General features: G+C 39.4%; 1 protein-coding gene across 1 annotated transcript in view; it reads right to left on the bottom strand.

The window, feature by feature from the left end:
- Positions 1-12,006: 12,006 nt before the first annotated feature.
- Positions 12,007-16,929, bottom strand: part of LOC127864822 (adenylate kinase 2, mitochondrial-like) — a 44,158-nt gene continuing 39,235 nt past the window's right edge. The window contains exon 6 of the mRNA XM_052404714.1: positions 12,007-15,344. Within this exon, the coding sequence (XP_052260674.1) occupies positions 15,117-15,344 (228 nt within the window). The 3' untranslated portion in view covers positions 12,007-15,116. The remainder of the gene's footprint in view (positions 15,345-16,929) is intronic.

Below are 16,929 nucleotides of genomic sequence, written 5' to 3'. Positions count from 1 at the left end.
TAACGCTCTGAACTGATATTATTACCGCATTTTGAGCGTTTTGCTCGATCAACGAAATCTCGCCCAAACCTCGGAGCAGATTTTCATAAAACTTCACATGAATGTACTTCGCCCATCTTTAAATGTTGTTCAAATCGTTCCGATTTGTTGCATGAATAGGTCAACAGAGCTTAACATCACTTTAAAGTGGTTTTCAACTTTTCCAATAACGCATATGTGGTTTAAACCAACTAGTGACTAAGGATCTTTAAAGGTATGTGCTAAAATGGTAAATGCAACAACAAGTAAAACAACATCGATAAAGCTGAGAGCCTTGATATGTGATATTAAGAATAAGGCAGTTGTACTGTACAGTGTTCAAGTCAAATTGTGTCCCTTTGATCAAATGTAGCCATGATCCAGGGGTCACATGGTTTGTACATACTTCAATAGCAATCTGCAAGGCCCAGAGGTTTGAAGTTCTCTTTGTTAAAATCATGACCCATAGATCAAATCAGCCCCATACATTGAAGGTGTTGTATTCCGTATATGTATTATTGAAAAATGAACCTACACTTATGTGGTGCGGGCTTAGATATTTGGTATTCAGCAGCATGTTAAAATCATGAAAAGAAACAGTGAAGTGACATGTTCTCTAGACGATATAAATATATAACGAATTTCAGTTTTTTCTTAAAACAATATTTTCTATGGTCACAATTTTCAAAAGAAGACTTGTTTCATAAAATCTAAATGTAATTTCAGCTTTCTATCGTTCTTAATAAAAGAATACGTGCAGTCAGCAATGCGAAGTTAATTTAGCCATTATCGGTGGGTAACCCCTGTCCCGATTTGACGTTTATTTCATCCTTTTTTTATAAATACAAATGCCTATTCTTTTTATACTTTAGACAAAATCAAAACGTTTGTAAAAACTTTATTAATCATTTATGTTTAAAAGATTTTCAAAAACACAAGCTTTTGCCGTTTTTCTGGGGTAAAGACATAGGTGCACGTGATGCCATATAGTGATTTTTTTTATGTCTTAAACCCATCCTAATTTCATTGTTTATCATTCGTTAATTGTACATATATACGTTTGATTGGATTTGATAGAAAATGTACTTCAATCATCAATCTTTAAACTTAAATATTTTGTGATAAGTTCTCATTGCCATCGTTTCCGGTGAAAGTGTCACCTAATGTACGCTAACTGGCCCGTCTATTGATACCCGTAACCCCATAATAGGAGCCTGAAGTCGAACTTATCTCTCGGAGTATGTGTGCTAGAGCGACGAAATTGGCAGACTTGTGTGTCCCGATGGGTCACGCATGCGCCAAGTTCCAGCACGCGTCTCAGTGCCATCGTTTCCGGTGAAAGTGTCGTCAAATGTACGCTAACTTGCCCATGTATTGGCCCCGTTACCCCATGATAGGAGCCTGAAGTCGCACTTGTCTCTCGGAGTTTGTGTGCTAGAGCGACGAAACGTGGCGAACTTGTGTGTCTTGATGGGTCACGCAGGCGTCAAGTTCTAGTGCGCACCTCAGTGCCATCGTTTCCGGTGAAAGTGTCACCTAATGTACGCTAACTGGCCCGTGTATTGATACCCGTAACCCCATAATAGGAGCCTTTGGTCGCATTTATCTCTCGGAGTATGTGTGCTAGAGCGACGAAACTTGTCAGACTTGTGTGTCCCGATGGGTCACGCATGCGCCAAGTTCCAGCACGCATCTCAGTGCCATCGTTTATGGTGAAAGTGCCGCCGAATGCACGCTAACTGACCTGTGTATTGGCCCCGTTACCCCATAATAGGAGCCTGAAGTCGCACTTATCTCTCGGAGTTTGTGTGCTAGAGCGACGAACCTTGGCAGACTTGTGTGTCCCGATGGGTCACGCATGCGCCAAGTTCCAGCACGCGTCTCAGTGCCATCGTTTTCGGTGAAAGTGTCGCCGAATGTACGCTAACTGGCCCGTGTATTGGCCCCCGTAACCCCATAATAGGAGCCTGAAGTCGCACTTATCTCTCGGAGTACGTGTGCTAGAGCGACGAAACTTGGCAGACTTGTGTGTCCCGATAGGTCACGCATACGCCAAGTTCCAGCATGCGTCTCAGTGCCATGGTTTCCGGTGAAATTGTCGCAGAATGTACGCTAACTGACCCGTGTATTGGTCCAGGTACCCAATAATAGGAGCCTGAAGTCGCATTTAACTCTCGGAGTATGTGTGCTAGAGATACGAAACTTGGCAGACTTGTGGGTACCGATGGGTTACGCATGCGCCAAGTTCCAGCACGCGTCTCAGTGCCATCGTTTCCGGTGAAAGTGTCGTCAAATGTACGCTAACTTGCCCATGTATTGGCCCCGTTACCCGATGATAGGAGCCTGAAGTCGCACTTATCTCTGAGAGTATGCGTGCTAGAGCGACGAAACGTGGCAGACTTGTGTGTCATGATGGGTCACGCAGGCGTCAAGTTCTAGTGCGCGCCTCAGTGCCATCGTTTCCGGTGAAAGTGTCTCCGAATGTACGCTAACTGGCCCGTGTATTGGCCCCCGTAACCCCATAATAGGAGCCTTTGATCGCACTTATCTCTCGGAGTATGTGTGCTAGATCGACGAAACTTGTCAGACTTGTGTGTCCCAATGGGTCACGCATGCGCCAAGTTCCAGCACGCATCTCAGTGCCATCGTTTCCGGTGAAAGTGTCGCCGAATGTACGCTAACTGGCCTGTGTATTGGCCCCGTTACCCCATAATAGGAGCCTGAAGTCTCACTTATCTCTCGGAGTTTGTGTGCTAGAGCGACGAACCTTGGCAAACTTGTGTGTCCCGATGGGTCACGCATGCGCCAAGTTCCAGCACGCGTCTCAGTGCCATCGTTTCCGGTGAAAATGTCGCCGAATGTACGCTAACTGGCCCATGTATTGGCCTCGTTACCCCATGATAGGAGCCTGAAGTCGCACTTATCTCTCGGAGTATGTGTGCTAGAGCGACGAAACGTGGCAGACTTGTGTGTCCCGATAGGTCACGCATGCGCCGAGTTCCAGCATGCGTCTCAGTGCCATGGTTTCCGGTGAAATTGTCGCAGAATGTACGCTAACTGGCCCTTGTATTGGTCCCGTTACCCAATAATAGGAGCCTGAAGTCGCATTTAACTCTCGGAGTATGTGTGCTAGAGATACGAAACTTGGCAGACTTGTGTGTTCCGATGGGTTACGCATGCGCCAAGTTCCAGCACGCGTCTCAGTGCCATCGTTTCCGGTGAAAGTGTCGTCGATTGTACGCTAACTGGTCCGTGTATTGGTTCCCGTAACCCTATAATAGGAGTCTGAAGTCGCACTTATCTCTCGGAGTATGTGTACTAGAGCGACGAACCTAGGCAGACTTGTGTGTCCCGATGTGTCACGCAAGTGCCATGTTCCAGCACGCGTCTCAGTGCCATCGTTTCCGGTGAAAAAGTCGCAGAATGTACGCTAACTGGCACGTGTATTTGCCCTCGTAACCCCATAATAGGAGCCTTAAGTCGCACTTATCTCTCGGAGTATGTGTTCTAGAGCGACGAAACGTGGCAGAATTGAGTGTCCCGATGGGTCACGAATGCGCCACGTTCCAACACGCGGCTCGGTGCCATCGTTTCCGGTGAAAGTGTCGCCGAATGTACGCTAACTGGCCCGTGTATTGGCCCCGTTGACCCATAATAGGAGCCTGAAGTCGCACTTATCTCTCGGAGTTTGTGTGCTAGAGCGACGAACCTTGGAAGACTTGTGTGTCCCGATGGGTCACGCATGCGCCATGTTCCAGCATGCGTCTCAGTGCCATCGTTTCCAGTGAAATTGTCGCCGAATGTACGCTAACTTACCCGTGTATTGGCCCCGTTACCCAATAATAGGAGCCTGAAGTCGCACTTATCACTCGGAGTATGTGTGTTAGAGATACGAAACTTGGCAGACTTGTGTGTCCCGACGGGTCACGCATGCGCCAAGTTCCAGCACGCGTCTCAGTGCCATCGTTTCCGGTGAAATTGTCGCCGAATGTACGCTAACTGGTCCGTGTATTGGCCCCGTAACCCTATAATAGAGGCCTGAAGTCACACTTATCTCTCGGAGTTTGTGTGCTAATGCGACGAACCTTGGCAGACATGTGTGTCCCGATAGATCACGCATGTGCCAAGTTCAAGCACACGTCTCAGTGCCATCGTTTCCGATGAAAGTGTCGCCGAATGTACGCTAACTGGCTCGTGTATTGGCCCCCGTAACCCCATAATAGGAACCTGAAGTCGCACTTATCTCTCGGATTATGTGTGCTAGAGCGACGAAACTTGGCAGACTTGTGTGTCCCGATAGGTCACGCATACGCCAAGTTCCAGCATGCGTCTCAGTGCCATGGTTTCCGGTGAAATTGTCGCAGAATGTACGCTAACTGACCCGTGTATTGGCCCTTGTAACCCCATAATAGGAGCCTTAAGTCGCACTTATCTCTCGGAGTATGTGTGCTAGAGCGACGAAACTTGGCAGACTTGTGTGTCCCGATAGGTCACGCATGCGCCAAGTTCCAGCATGCGTCTCAGTGCCATGGTTTCCGGTGAAAGTGTCGCCGAATGTACGCTAACTGACCCGTGTATTGGCCCTTGTAACCCCATAATAGGAGCCTTAAGTCGCACTTATCTCTCGGAGTATGTGTGCTAGAGCGATGAAACTTGGCAGACTTGTGTGTCTTGATGGGTCCCGTATGCGCCAAGTTCCAGCACGCGTCTCAGTGCCATTGTTTCCGGTGAAAGTGTCGCCGAATGTACGCTAGCTGGCCCTTGTATTGGCCCCCGTAAACCCATAATAGGAACCTGAAGTCGTACTTATTTCTCGGAGTATGTGTGCTAGAGCGACGAAACTTGGCAATCGTGTGTGTTCTGATGGTTCACGCATGCGCCAAGTTCCAGCATGCGTCTCAGTGCCATCGTTTAGAGGCCCAGGATACTTTAAAATTAATAACATCATCTTATAAGAAACAAAATATCAAACACAAATAAAACAGGAAATATTAAACACAGTTCAAAATAATAAAGATGCAAACCCAAACACCTTATGGGAAGTAATTAAAGGAAATATACGTAACACAACAATTAGATACACAACATTTAAACAAAAATATACACATAAACTTGAAACTGAAACAATCAAAACCATTGAAACACTTGAAAAAACAATTGCATGAGACAAACACAAATGATACCACTGCCATTGAAAATGAAATAACATCAAACGATTATTCGAAGGAATCTTTCATACACAACTCAATGGAATAATACTACGAGCGCGATTCACAGCATGTTGAACACAATGAAAAAAATACAAAATACTTCGCAAACATTGAAAAACGTAGAAGTGAACAAAAAACTGTACACAAATTATTAGTTAATGGCGAAGATATAACAAACAGAACTCAAATACTAGAGAAACAACGTTTATTTTTCGAAACCCTCTATCAACGAAAACATGTTGAAAATAACACCCTTTTAAAAAATACACATCATGCTTTAAATCAAGAGAAAAAATTATCGTGTGACGGATTACTTAATGAATATGAATGTGGACTAGCATCAAAAGAAATGCAAAATAACAAAGTCCAGGATCAGATGGCATCACAATCGAATTTTATATAAATATTCTAGAATGATATTAAAACACATTTAATTAATTCACTTAACTATTCATTTAACAACGCAAACTTAACTACGCTACAAAAACAAGGTATAATATCACTCATTCCAAAACCTGGAAAAAACTTAGAATCCTTATCAAACTGGTGCCCGATTAGTTTACTGAACATTGATTATAAAATTGCAACTAAAAGTATATCAAACAGAAAAAAAATACCATCAATCATATTTCAAGATCTCAATCTTGCTTCATAAAAGGGCGTTACATTGGTGAAAATGTACGTCTGATACAATAATGCATAAATTACTTCAACCAACCAAACAATTCTGGCCTCATTTTCTTTGTAGACTTCAAAAAGGCTTTCGATTCACTAGACCATTCGTTTATGTTCTCTTGCTAAGAAAATATGAATTTCGGTGAAAGTCTTATAAAATGGGTAAAACTATTTTATACCGATATTAACAGCATAATTATAAACAATCGCTTCTTCTCAAACATCGAGCTAGGAGCAAGACAAGGATGTCAACTTTCATCCTCGCTATTTATTATATGCATCGAGTATCTATGACACTATATCCAATCAAATAAACATATAAAGGGAATATCGCTAGAACCTGACGAGGAAATTAAACAGTCCCTATTTGCTGACGATGCAACTTATTGTTTAAATGACAGTAGTGACTCATTCAATAATCTTCTAGAATCGCTAACCATTTTTGGAATGGCATCGGGTCTTAAACTAAACAAAAGTAAATGCACTGTGCTACGAGTAGGTAAATTTAAACAAAGTAATATTCATCTTTAAAAAATGAAATTTAACTGGACATCAGATGAAGCAACAACGTTAGGAATAACCTTTACAAACAATTAAAATAAAACAATTCTAAAAACATATTGCCTAAATTACAAAAAATTAAGAATTGTTTAAAATCATGGCAGCATCGTAAACTTACACTCATCCGAAAAAAAACACATTATTGAAAACGTTTGCGCTCCCTTAATTAATTTACACACTAACAGTTCTCCCAAACCCACCAAATGATATTGTTAAAGATATAAATCAGAAATATCTAATTTCATATGGGACGGTAAACCTGATAAAATTAAGCGATCTCAATTAATTCAACCATTAGAACATGGGGGTATCGGACTAACGGACATAGATTCATTCCTGAATGCAATCAAATGCAGTTGGGTTAACAGATATTTAGATAATACCAATACGAGTTAATGGAAATTAGTCTACCAGAAAATTCTAAAAACATATGGTGACTCCTTACTTTTTGAATGTAATATCGACAATAATATCTTAGATGAAATTTCAACCAAAAACATATTTCTATCGAATGTTCTATTGGCATGGTGTAAAGTTACTGATAATTAAGAAACCAAAATAAACAGTAACATCATTTCATGGAACAATAAAGATATAACTACTAGCAACAAAACATTTTTCTATAAACATTGGTCTGAACAAAACATAAAATATTTAAATCAATTGTACGACTACAGAATTAACGACTTCTTTACTTTTGAAAACTTACGCTACATATACGGAATACCCACAAGTAATTTCCTGATGTACTACACATTGATCAAAAGTATTCCCAAACATATTGAAGCTGCTACCAATACAAATAGCACACCATGTACTTGAAAACATCCGTAGAAAACATAACTGCAAAACAAAACAAAACGAACAAAATATTTTACACACTTCAAATTAAAAACCCTTCCGAAATCTTCAAAGCTCAAACTAAATGGCAAAACCTTTTTGGAGAAAAATAATTTAACTGGAAACAAATATTTGTCATGCCATATAAATCAACTACTGATAGCATACTAAGAAATTTTCAATATAAATACATCCAGAGAACCATAGCTACAAATAAATATATTTTTAAGTGCAACCTATCCAACACAAATCTACTTGGTTTGTGTAGTAAACATATTGAAACAATAGAACACCTTTTCTGGGAGTGTAGATATATTCAATCTCTATGGAATCAATTGACAACCTTTCTAGAGAAACAACAATTAAATGTAAAACTAACTCTCGTAGACATCAGTTTAGGCGTAAATACCTTCAAAATACAGGAGGTAAACAACGCTGTGAATTGCATAATTATATTAATGAAATATTTTATATTCAGCATGAAATTCAGAAAACAAAAACCTACAATGCACTGTTTTATCAATTATTTAAAAATGAAGATTCAAATTGAGAAAGAAATAGCTCTAAACAATGATACGCTTCATATATTTGAACAAAAATGGAAACACATTAAACTTTCATAAACAAGTCCAGTATGTTTTCTACCCATTCAATGCAACTAATCCTTATCCATAAGTATTCTGTTGTTTTTCTTTCATAAAAATCATAAACGACCAAAGAAAACAATACAAATGGATCTCCTTGGTGATAAAATCCAGGAAATGAGCCTTGAGGACGTTTTTCAGTTTGTGGAGGCTAAGGAAGCAGGCAAACGCTCTGCCTCTCGCCTGCTAGATCGAGAGTCCGTCAATGTTGCCAGCACCTACAAGAACACACAGAAAGTATCGGGACAGTCTGACTTAGAGATTCGCTCATATTGTGGTAAACGAGGACACGGGAAGCAAAGTGAAGCACATACTCGCCGTACTCAATGCCCAGCATTTGGCCACAATTGTGAACATTGTAAGCGTGATCATCATACTGAATCCATGTGTCGCAGCAAGGACAGGTCCCACCGCTCACCACGAGCCCGTCAATCCAGAGGAACAGATTACGACAATGCACACTGTTCGACTCCTTGTGTACATTATTTGACAATTCACACTGTTTAGACACAAGCCTCGCTAGTGAAGTGTGCATAGTTAGCAAGCGTTATCATAGTATACCTCTCGAGCATCATGTGTACGACATTCTATCAGACACTTGGGTCCGCCGAAGTTCCAAGCCACAGTCATTTATAAATGTGAATGTTCACACTGTGTTGGAAGACTATACTGAACTTGATTTCGACGACATGTATGCACGCTCCACCCCAGCCTCCGTCCCTGCCATGGCTGATACTAGTTGCCAGAGCTGTTTAGTAGGTCTTAAAGTTATCCATCGCCATGGTGAAGAGGAAAATGAATCAACAGCCATTTCTACCTTGGACGCACTCATTATACAGTCAGTTACTTGGGAGAGGGTTCGTATCATGACAGCGAGCGACGACGATATGATTGTTCTAGCTGACCTGATAGAGAACGGTATGCCTGAATCACGTACACAAATGCCTGATGCACTGAGGGATTTCTTTCAGTTAAGTAATGACCTCTCCATTACAGATGGTGTTATCCTGTATAAGGACCGTATTGTGATCCCTCCATTACTCAGAAATGAAGTCTTTGACGCACTTTATGCTTTACACTAAGGAGTAACATCAATGATAGCTCGAGCAGAATCATCAGTATTTTTGCCTGACATAACACCTGACATTACCGATCTTAGCTCTGGTTGTAATCACTGCAATCGAAATGCCCCGTCAAACCCGAGTGCTCCGCCAATCCCACCGACTGTCCCAGAATATCCATTTCAGTGCCTTTGCGTTGATTACTTTACTTACCAGGGACATAATTATCTAGTAGTTGTTGATCGGTACTCGAACTGGCCCATTGTCGAAAAATCACATCAAGGTGCTACCGGGCTCATCACTTGCCTCAGACGGATCTTTGTTACATATGGGATTCCAGATGAGCTTGCTTCTGATGGTGGTCCCCAATTAATTGCTACCATTACGAGACAATTCCTGAAAGATTGGGGTGTTCATCATCGTTTGTCATCTGTCGTATTTCCCCATAGCAATTGTCGGACCGAGATTGGTGTGAAGACTGTCGAACGCCTTCTAATGGACAATACCAGTGCATCAGGGGACATTGACACTGACAAATTCCGACGTGCAATACTAAGTATTGCAATATCGCAACACACCTGATATGGATACAAAACTCTCCACAGCTATGTGTATATTTGGCAGACTCATAAGGGACTTGATACCTATTCCACCTGGCAAGTACAAACCGCACGAGCATGGCGTTCCACGGCAATGGAGAGAGAGGAAGCTCTCCGGAGTAGACACATGCAAATTGCAGAGAAGCTAACGGAGCACACAAAACGTCTCCCATCACTTGCAGTCGATGACCATGTTCGTCTTCAAAACCAAATTGGCAACTACCCCCGGAAATGGGAAAAACCCGGCATTGTCATAGAGGTACGCCAATATGATCAATATGTTGTTAGAGTTGACGGCTCCAGACGTGCCACACTGCGTAAGCGTAAATTTCAATACATCCCAGTCCATGCATCACTGCCCAGGCTGACAGTTGTTTGGGACATCGGACTCAACAGATTTCCACAAACCCAACTAAAGGACACATCTATACCTCTGGGCCCTAATAACCCACCCGGTCATATTACACCAGCTATTCCGAGAACGCCAGATCTAGATGAACTTGCACAGACACCTGTCGCTACACGTGATACACCAAAATCCCGGCCAGACGTCAGTTGGCTTATGGATCCCCAAATCAGTTGAAATACCAGTCACCAACTGCCAGTGAGAATCCTACACCACCACCAGCTGACGAAAAACATTTCGCTACCCCTAAAGTATTCCCTACCTATAGACGTTCAACCAGATTGAGACGTGTTCCTTCGTGGCAAAAAGACTATGACATGGAATCTGATCCTTCGCCATGACTTTTTCTTCCACAGTGTTACTTTTAGTGTGAAGAAATGTTTTAAGGACTATTTGACTAGTGTTTGTTTTTTCATTCACTTTAATTGATCTATTACTTAAGACAGTATATGACATTTGTTTCATTAGATCAGTCTTTTTTAATTCTCATAATTACCCAAAGACTTGGGGGGGGGGGGAGATAGAGGGTTTTATACTACTCTAGTTCAAGCTATTTCTTATCTTTTCAGATCTTGATCATTGTTGATAGAGACCATTAAAGTTCATCCAACAAATAGACGTATTATTATTTAAGAAATACATTTTATTGACATGTTTTTTCAAAATATTGAGGAAAAAAATTCCACGTAAATAATGATTTGCATGAGTTTTGAATGGTTCATGTGTAGAAGACGATTTATGCTTCTGGTATTTTGTGTGGTTTGAAAATATGCGGTGTGTTGTACTGCATTTCTAACTCGTCGTACCAACAGGGGAACCGCTCTCCATCATGGTAATTTACAAATATTTGTAACGGCTTGACGATGGCACGATTCTCGTGAGGAGAATCCGATTGGCTTAGAGCGGTCACGTGCCAAATGAGTATTTTCCTTACACCCCGAGTAATTTCCATACACCCCGTGTTTTCTGTTGAGTTATAATCGTAACACAGTTAGTAACTGATGAAGAATGGGATATACACTATCAGTACTTTCATACGGTATGAAATTACTGAGGGTGTATAGCAGTGTAGCTAATAGTGCAAGAGCTGCATTATTTTTCGACCGTTTTGTTGCCTTAATTATTCCTTCGGTTGTTTCATGTTTTTTAGTTCGGAAATTGAATGTCCTGCGTTTTGCCCATTATCAAATTCATTTAAGAACGTCTATGCATAAACCAATTTATATTATCGTCGACACAATCCGCTACTCTACTGAAATAATCAAGCAATTTGTTCAGCGGTACTGTATAGTTGTTTCTGACGTTAGTTAAAGTTTGGAAAAAAAAAATCATTTATTCGCAGGACGACTTCTCTGTATCAAATTATTCATATGCTTACTTGATCATATTTGCACTTTAACCCTTTGCATGCTGGGTAATTTGTCATCTGCTAAAATGTCGTCTGCTGAATTTTTAAAATTAGCATTTTCTTCGATTTTTTTCAAAGAATACTATCAGAATAGCAAACAGTTTGGATCCAGATGAGACGCCACGTTCTGTGGCGTCTCATCTGGATCCAAACTGTTTGCAAAGGCCTTCAAAATTCGGTTCCAGCACTGTAAGGGTTAATTTCGTTTTACTAAATGTATACTTGCAATCATTTTTCTTTTATAATCAATTGTTCGCTTGGGTGTCCATTTTATTTAAATTAAACCAGGTATGTGTATTAACCTAATACACGTACCTGATTAAACTCGCATTGGTCTCCGATGTCCTTATCAAATCGTTGCACAACTACGGCTTAGACATGTCTATAAATAAACAAGTTGCATAGTTTCAGCATTTGGTTTACCAACCGTTATCATGTTCGGTCATCAAATTCACATAACCGCTATATTCGCAAATAATTATTTTCAAATGACTGTCGTATGGCAATAATACCTAATTTAAATAAACTTTCTGAATAAATTGCTTTGTCATATAAGCAAGAAATACTGAAAAACAAATGTGAGCAACTGTGGTGAAAAGGTTTAATGTACTACCCTGTATATTATTGCGTACTAAAGCAAGCAAACACAAATATGACTTTTATTTATATTGTCTTGTTCAACATTTCATGATATGTCAGAATATATTACCCTTGGACATTCAGTATATTCGTACAATTTAATGAACATTTCTTGTTTCCCATTTTACTTCTTTACAAACAGAAAATTCCGGAACAAATCAAAAACCACCTACAAGCCTCACTTTATTGTTACTATTCAGCTTGATTAGAAACGAATTGGTTTAACATGTATACATATGTGTCGCGTTCTGAGAAAACTGGGCTTAATGCATGTGCGTAAAGTGTCGTCCCAGATTAGCCTGTGCAGTCCGCTTTTATGGTTTTTTTAGTTTCAAGGAAGTCCCTTCTTGCGGAAAATCAAGTTTAGGCAGAAAGTGTTGTCCCTGATTAGCCTGTGCGGACTGCACAGGCTAATCTGGGATGACACTTTACGCAAATGCATTAAGCCCAGTTCTCAGAACAAGGCTCATATATTTTGTAAACATTTTTAAATTAATTAAATGTATTACCATAGGGTATGAAAATAAAAGTGATTAGACACATGTCTTTTATTTTGTGCTATGATGACTATAGTGTGCAGTGAAGGGGAAGTATGTACCGATGTTTGGGTAGAAGACGCTCTATGGAACATTTGTGTAATTGTTCATGAAGATTGGATAAAAACTTAAGAAATTACAAAATGTATATCAAATATTCAAAACTTAAATCGAAATTGTTAACAAGTGCGTTTGCATTACATTCAAACAATAACATTCCAAAGAACAAAGTTACAAATAGTTGATCATTAATGAACATCATTAATACAAAAATAAATACATTTCCCTTGAATCAATAATTTTTCCATAAATAAATGCATTTGTCTTTAAAGCTACCATCTACAATCAAAAGCCTGTGTGATTTACTTGCAACCCATTCGCTTTTACTTCTAGAGGACCGGGGTTCGAACCCCAAGGCAGGCACTTTTTATTTAATTGTTTTCCTTCTGATTATAATTATTAAAAACTGAAAATATAACAATTTTTCAGAAAACTCATTTAATGATATTTATCAGCAAGAGCTGTCAGAGATCAGCCGCTCGACTTTTCGAGTGCTTGACAGTATAACGTAAGCCATCATGGAGGGGGGGGGGTATAATGTGGGTGTGTGGTCGTTTAATAGATGATCTTTCAAAAATAAGGAAAACAAAATTTGTGTGTGTGGGGGGGTGGGGATTCTGGGGTGGGGCATGGGAGATGGTTGGGTGGAGTGCATTGTGGTATGTCAGGTAAGTTTTGTTTTGTCAAAGGATGAATCAAATGTGATCATAAATAAAGAAGTTATGGCAATTTAAGCAAAATGTTCAATTATCTTATTATATAAGGGGCCATAATTCTGTCAAAATGCTTGATACAGTTGTCTACTCTTGTTCATAGATTGGGATCATGTTGGTGAAGAAGTATGCAAAATATGAAAGCAATATGTCAAAGGACATAGAAAATATTTGAGGATGGTACGGAAACTTTAACATAGATTTATCAATAATATGCAGATTTTAAGTATAAAAGAGGCCATAATTCTGTCAAAATGCTTGATACAGTTGTCTGCTCTTGTTTATAGATTGGGGTCATGTTGGTAAAAAAGTATGCAAAATATAAAAGCAATATAACAAAGGACATAGGAAATATTAGGGGTAGTACGCAAACTTTAACATTTGCACGCTAACGGGAACGCCGACGCCAGGGTGAGTATGATAGCTCCACTATATATATATTTCATATATAATAGTCGAGCTAAAAAATACAAAAATATCAGAACAAGCTGCTTTAATTAAATATCGCTGATTTTTTTATTTAAGTGCCTACACAGTCATATTACTTTTATTTCACTTTGTTATGAACACCACCATAATATGTGTATTCTCTAATAATGACACAGTACAAAGTACACGCACACTATAAACATAATTGGAATGTAACATTGAGCCATTCTCGTGAACACATGCAAGTGAATATGAATGTCTGGTGTAGATAATGAGCAGAAGGGATATTTGAGCCATGTTCTGGGAAAACAGGGCTTAATGCATGTGCAGTGTGGGAAAACTGAGCTTAATGCATGTGCAGTGTGGGAAAACTGGGCTTAATGCATGGGCAGTGTGGGAAAACTGGGCTTAATGCATGTGCAGTGTGGGAAAACTGGGCTTAATGCATGTGCAGTGTGGGAAAACTGGGCTTAATGCATGTGCAGTGTGGGAAAACTGGGCTTAATGCATGTGCAGTGTGGGAAAACTGGGCTTAATGCATGTGCAGTGTGGGAAAACTGGGCTTAATGCATGTGCAGTGTGGGAAAACTGGGCTTAATGCATGTGCAGTGTGGGAAAACTGGGCTTAATGCATGTGCATCGTGTCACTCAAGATAAGCCTGTGCAGCCTGCGTTTCAGCTGGGACTAAATTTTTGTTTCGAACAGACTTCCTTTTAGTGAAAAATTCCATAAAAGTGTTAGGTGTTGTCCCTGATAAGCCTGTGCAAACACTTTACAGACATGCATTTAGCCCAATTTTCCTAAACAAGGCTCCATAAGTTAGGAGTGACCTTTGCCTCATAATCAAGAGGGTCTACTTGACAATGGGGAGGTGCCCGGCTCATGTATTGGATCCAGAACTAGGGCGTAGTTTGCATTGCTAAACCAAATTGCAAATGATTGGTCCACAATATAATGAATATATGATAATATAATGAATGAGGAATGAATTTAATTTGGTGCTTCAAACTAAGTGCAATTACATTTTTTATTTGATATACAGCAATAACAGTAAAGCTTTCAAGAATAAAACTTAAAGTAAAATACACAGTGCACCAATATAATCAATGTTAAACAATACAAAGTGAAAAGAATTACCATCTAAAAATTATCTTAAAGCAATAAATGTAGAAATATTATAAGTATAGGCCTTTGGTTAATGTCACTAGTAACTTGCTAATAGGAAAACAAATACTATTTTTCAATTTTCTTATCATAACTGAAAGAATCTTCTCCAAACAAATAGCATCACAAAGTTACAAGTAAAGCATCAAAATCTATTGCTTATTGCTGGCTCTTAAACAGTAGCCCGTTGCATTTTCAAAGGCCTTCTTGATTGCGTCAAAAACAATATTTGGGGCCTTGGAGGCGTCCACAGCCGTATGAATGCCCCGTTTGCTGTAGAAGTCCACAAGTGGCTTTGTCTGCTTGTGGTACGCATCGAGGCGGGCTATCAAGGCTTGCTCGTTGTCATCCGAGCGACGTATCAACGGCTCACCAGTCACCTGAATACATGTACATATAAACCCTTGAAAACAGCTGATAAAGAAGTGCAGAGCTTTTAGTCAGGTTTATGACATAGCTCTAGTTTTAAATTCTTATGTTTGAATCTTATAAACACAAACCAACGATTCTGTTATATACGGTAATGAGCTGCACTATGTAAAAAAACAGCCTTAATGCATTATTGTGAAGTGTTATCCCAGTCTGCACAGGCTAATCAGGGACTACATTTTCCACCTGGACTAGATTTGTGAAAAGAAGAGACCTCCTTTATGAAAACAATTAAAACAATCAGAAAGTTTCGTTCCGGATTAGCCTGTTCAGACTGCATTAAGCCCTGTTTTTCCAGACACTTTATAGGGCAATAAGAAAGTAGATGGTTTTTATCACTTCTCCTGCAGACTGTCAGACAGGTATACTGAATGACAAACTGACTGACTGATTGACTACAATATCCAGACTACAATATCCATCGTTCTCAAACTGGGTTTTCAGCTGTATTACAGCATCCATTATAAAGGGCTTGGCTGGATTAATCAGTAATGTATGTTGAGAATCAAACTGTTAAAGCAAGATTATACAATTGTGTCAAATATTAATGAATTTATATAAAATGTGTGAAAAACGTATTATAAATATATTTCAATATCAATGAAAACTAGACTATTGCCAAGCAATAAAAGTCCCCTACCGGCTCCACCATTTTCAGAAATTCCACCATTGTCAGAATATTTTTTAGATTTGTTGCCATAGCATACCAGAATTTTTAACGTAGGAACAAAATGAAATGACGTGCATAATGTCCATATTGCCATCTATCCATGTTCCAAGTTTCATGAAAAAATATTACGAACTTTTAAAGTTATCGCAGGATCCAGAAAAACACCATTTTCAGAAGTATTTCCAGTCTATTTGTTGCCATAGCAACCATAATTTAAGACGTAGGAACAAAATGAAATGACGTGCATAATGCCCATATTGCGATCTATCCATGTTCCAAGTTTCATGAATTTTTTTTAAATTACTTTTAAAGTTATCGCAGGATCCAGAAAAACACCATTTTCAGCAGTATTTGTAGTCTATTTGTTGCCAAAGCAACCAGAATTCTTGACGTAGGAACAAAATGAAATGACGTGCATAATGTCCATATTGCCATCTATCCATGTTTCAAGTTTCATGAAAAAATATTAAGAACTTTTAAAGTAATCGCAGGATCCAGAAAAAACACCATTTTCAGCAGTATTTATAGTCTATTTGTTGCCATGGCAACCAGAAATTTTGACGTAGGAACAAAATGAAATGACGTACATAATGTCGATATTGCCATCCATCCATGTTTCAAGTTTCATGAAAAAATATTAAGAACTTTTAAAGTAATCGCAGGATCCAGAAAAAAACACCATTTTCAGCAGTATTTCTAGTCTATTTGTTGCCATAGCAACCACAATTTTCGACTTAGGAACAAAATGAAATGTCGTGCATAATGTCCATTTTGCCATCTATCCATATTCCAAGTTTCATGAAAAAATATTGAGAACTTTTAGAGTTATCGCAGGATCCAGAAAAAACAACAACATTTTCAGCAGC

Source organism: Dreissena polymorpha, chromosome 1 (assembly GCF_020536995.1).
Source record: "Dreissena polymorpha isolate Duluth1 chromosome 1, UMN_Dpol_1.0, whole genome shotgun sequence".
Lineage (NCBI taxonomy): Eukaryota > Metazoa > Mollusca > Bivalvia > Myida > Dreissenidae > Dreissena > Dreissena polymorpha.
Note: the sequence above shows the minus strand (reverse complement) of the source record. Positions and strands in the feature narration are given on the sequence as shown.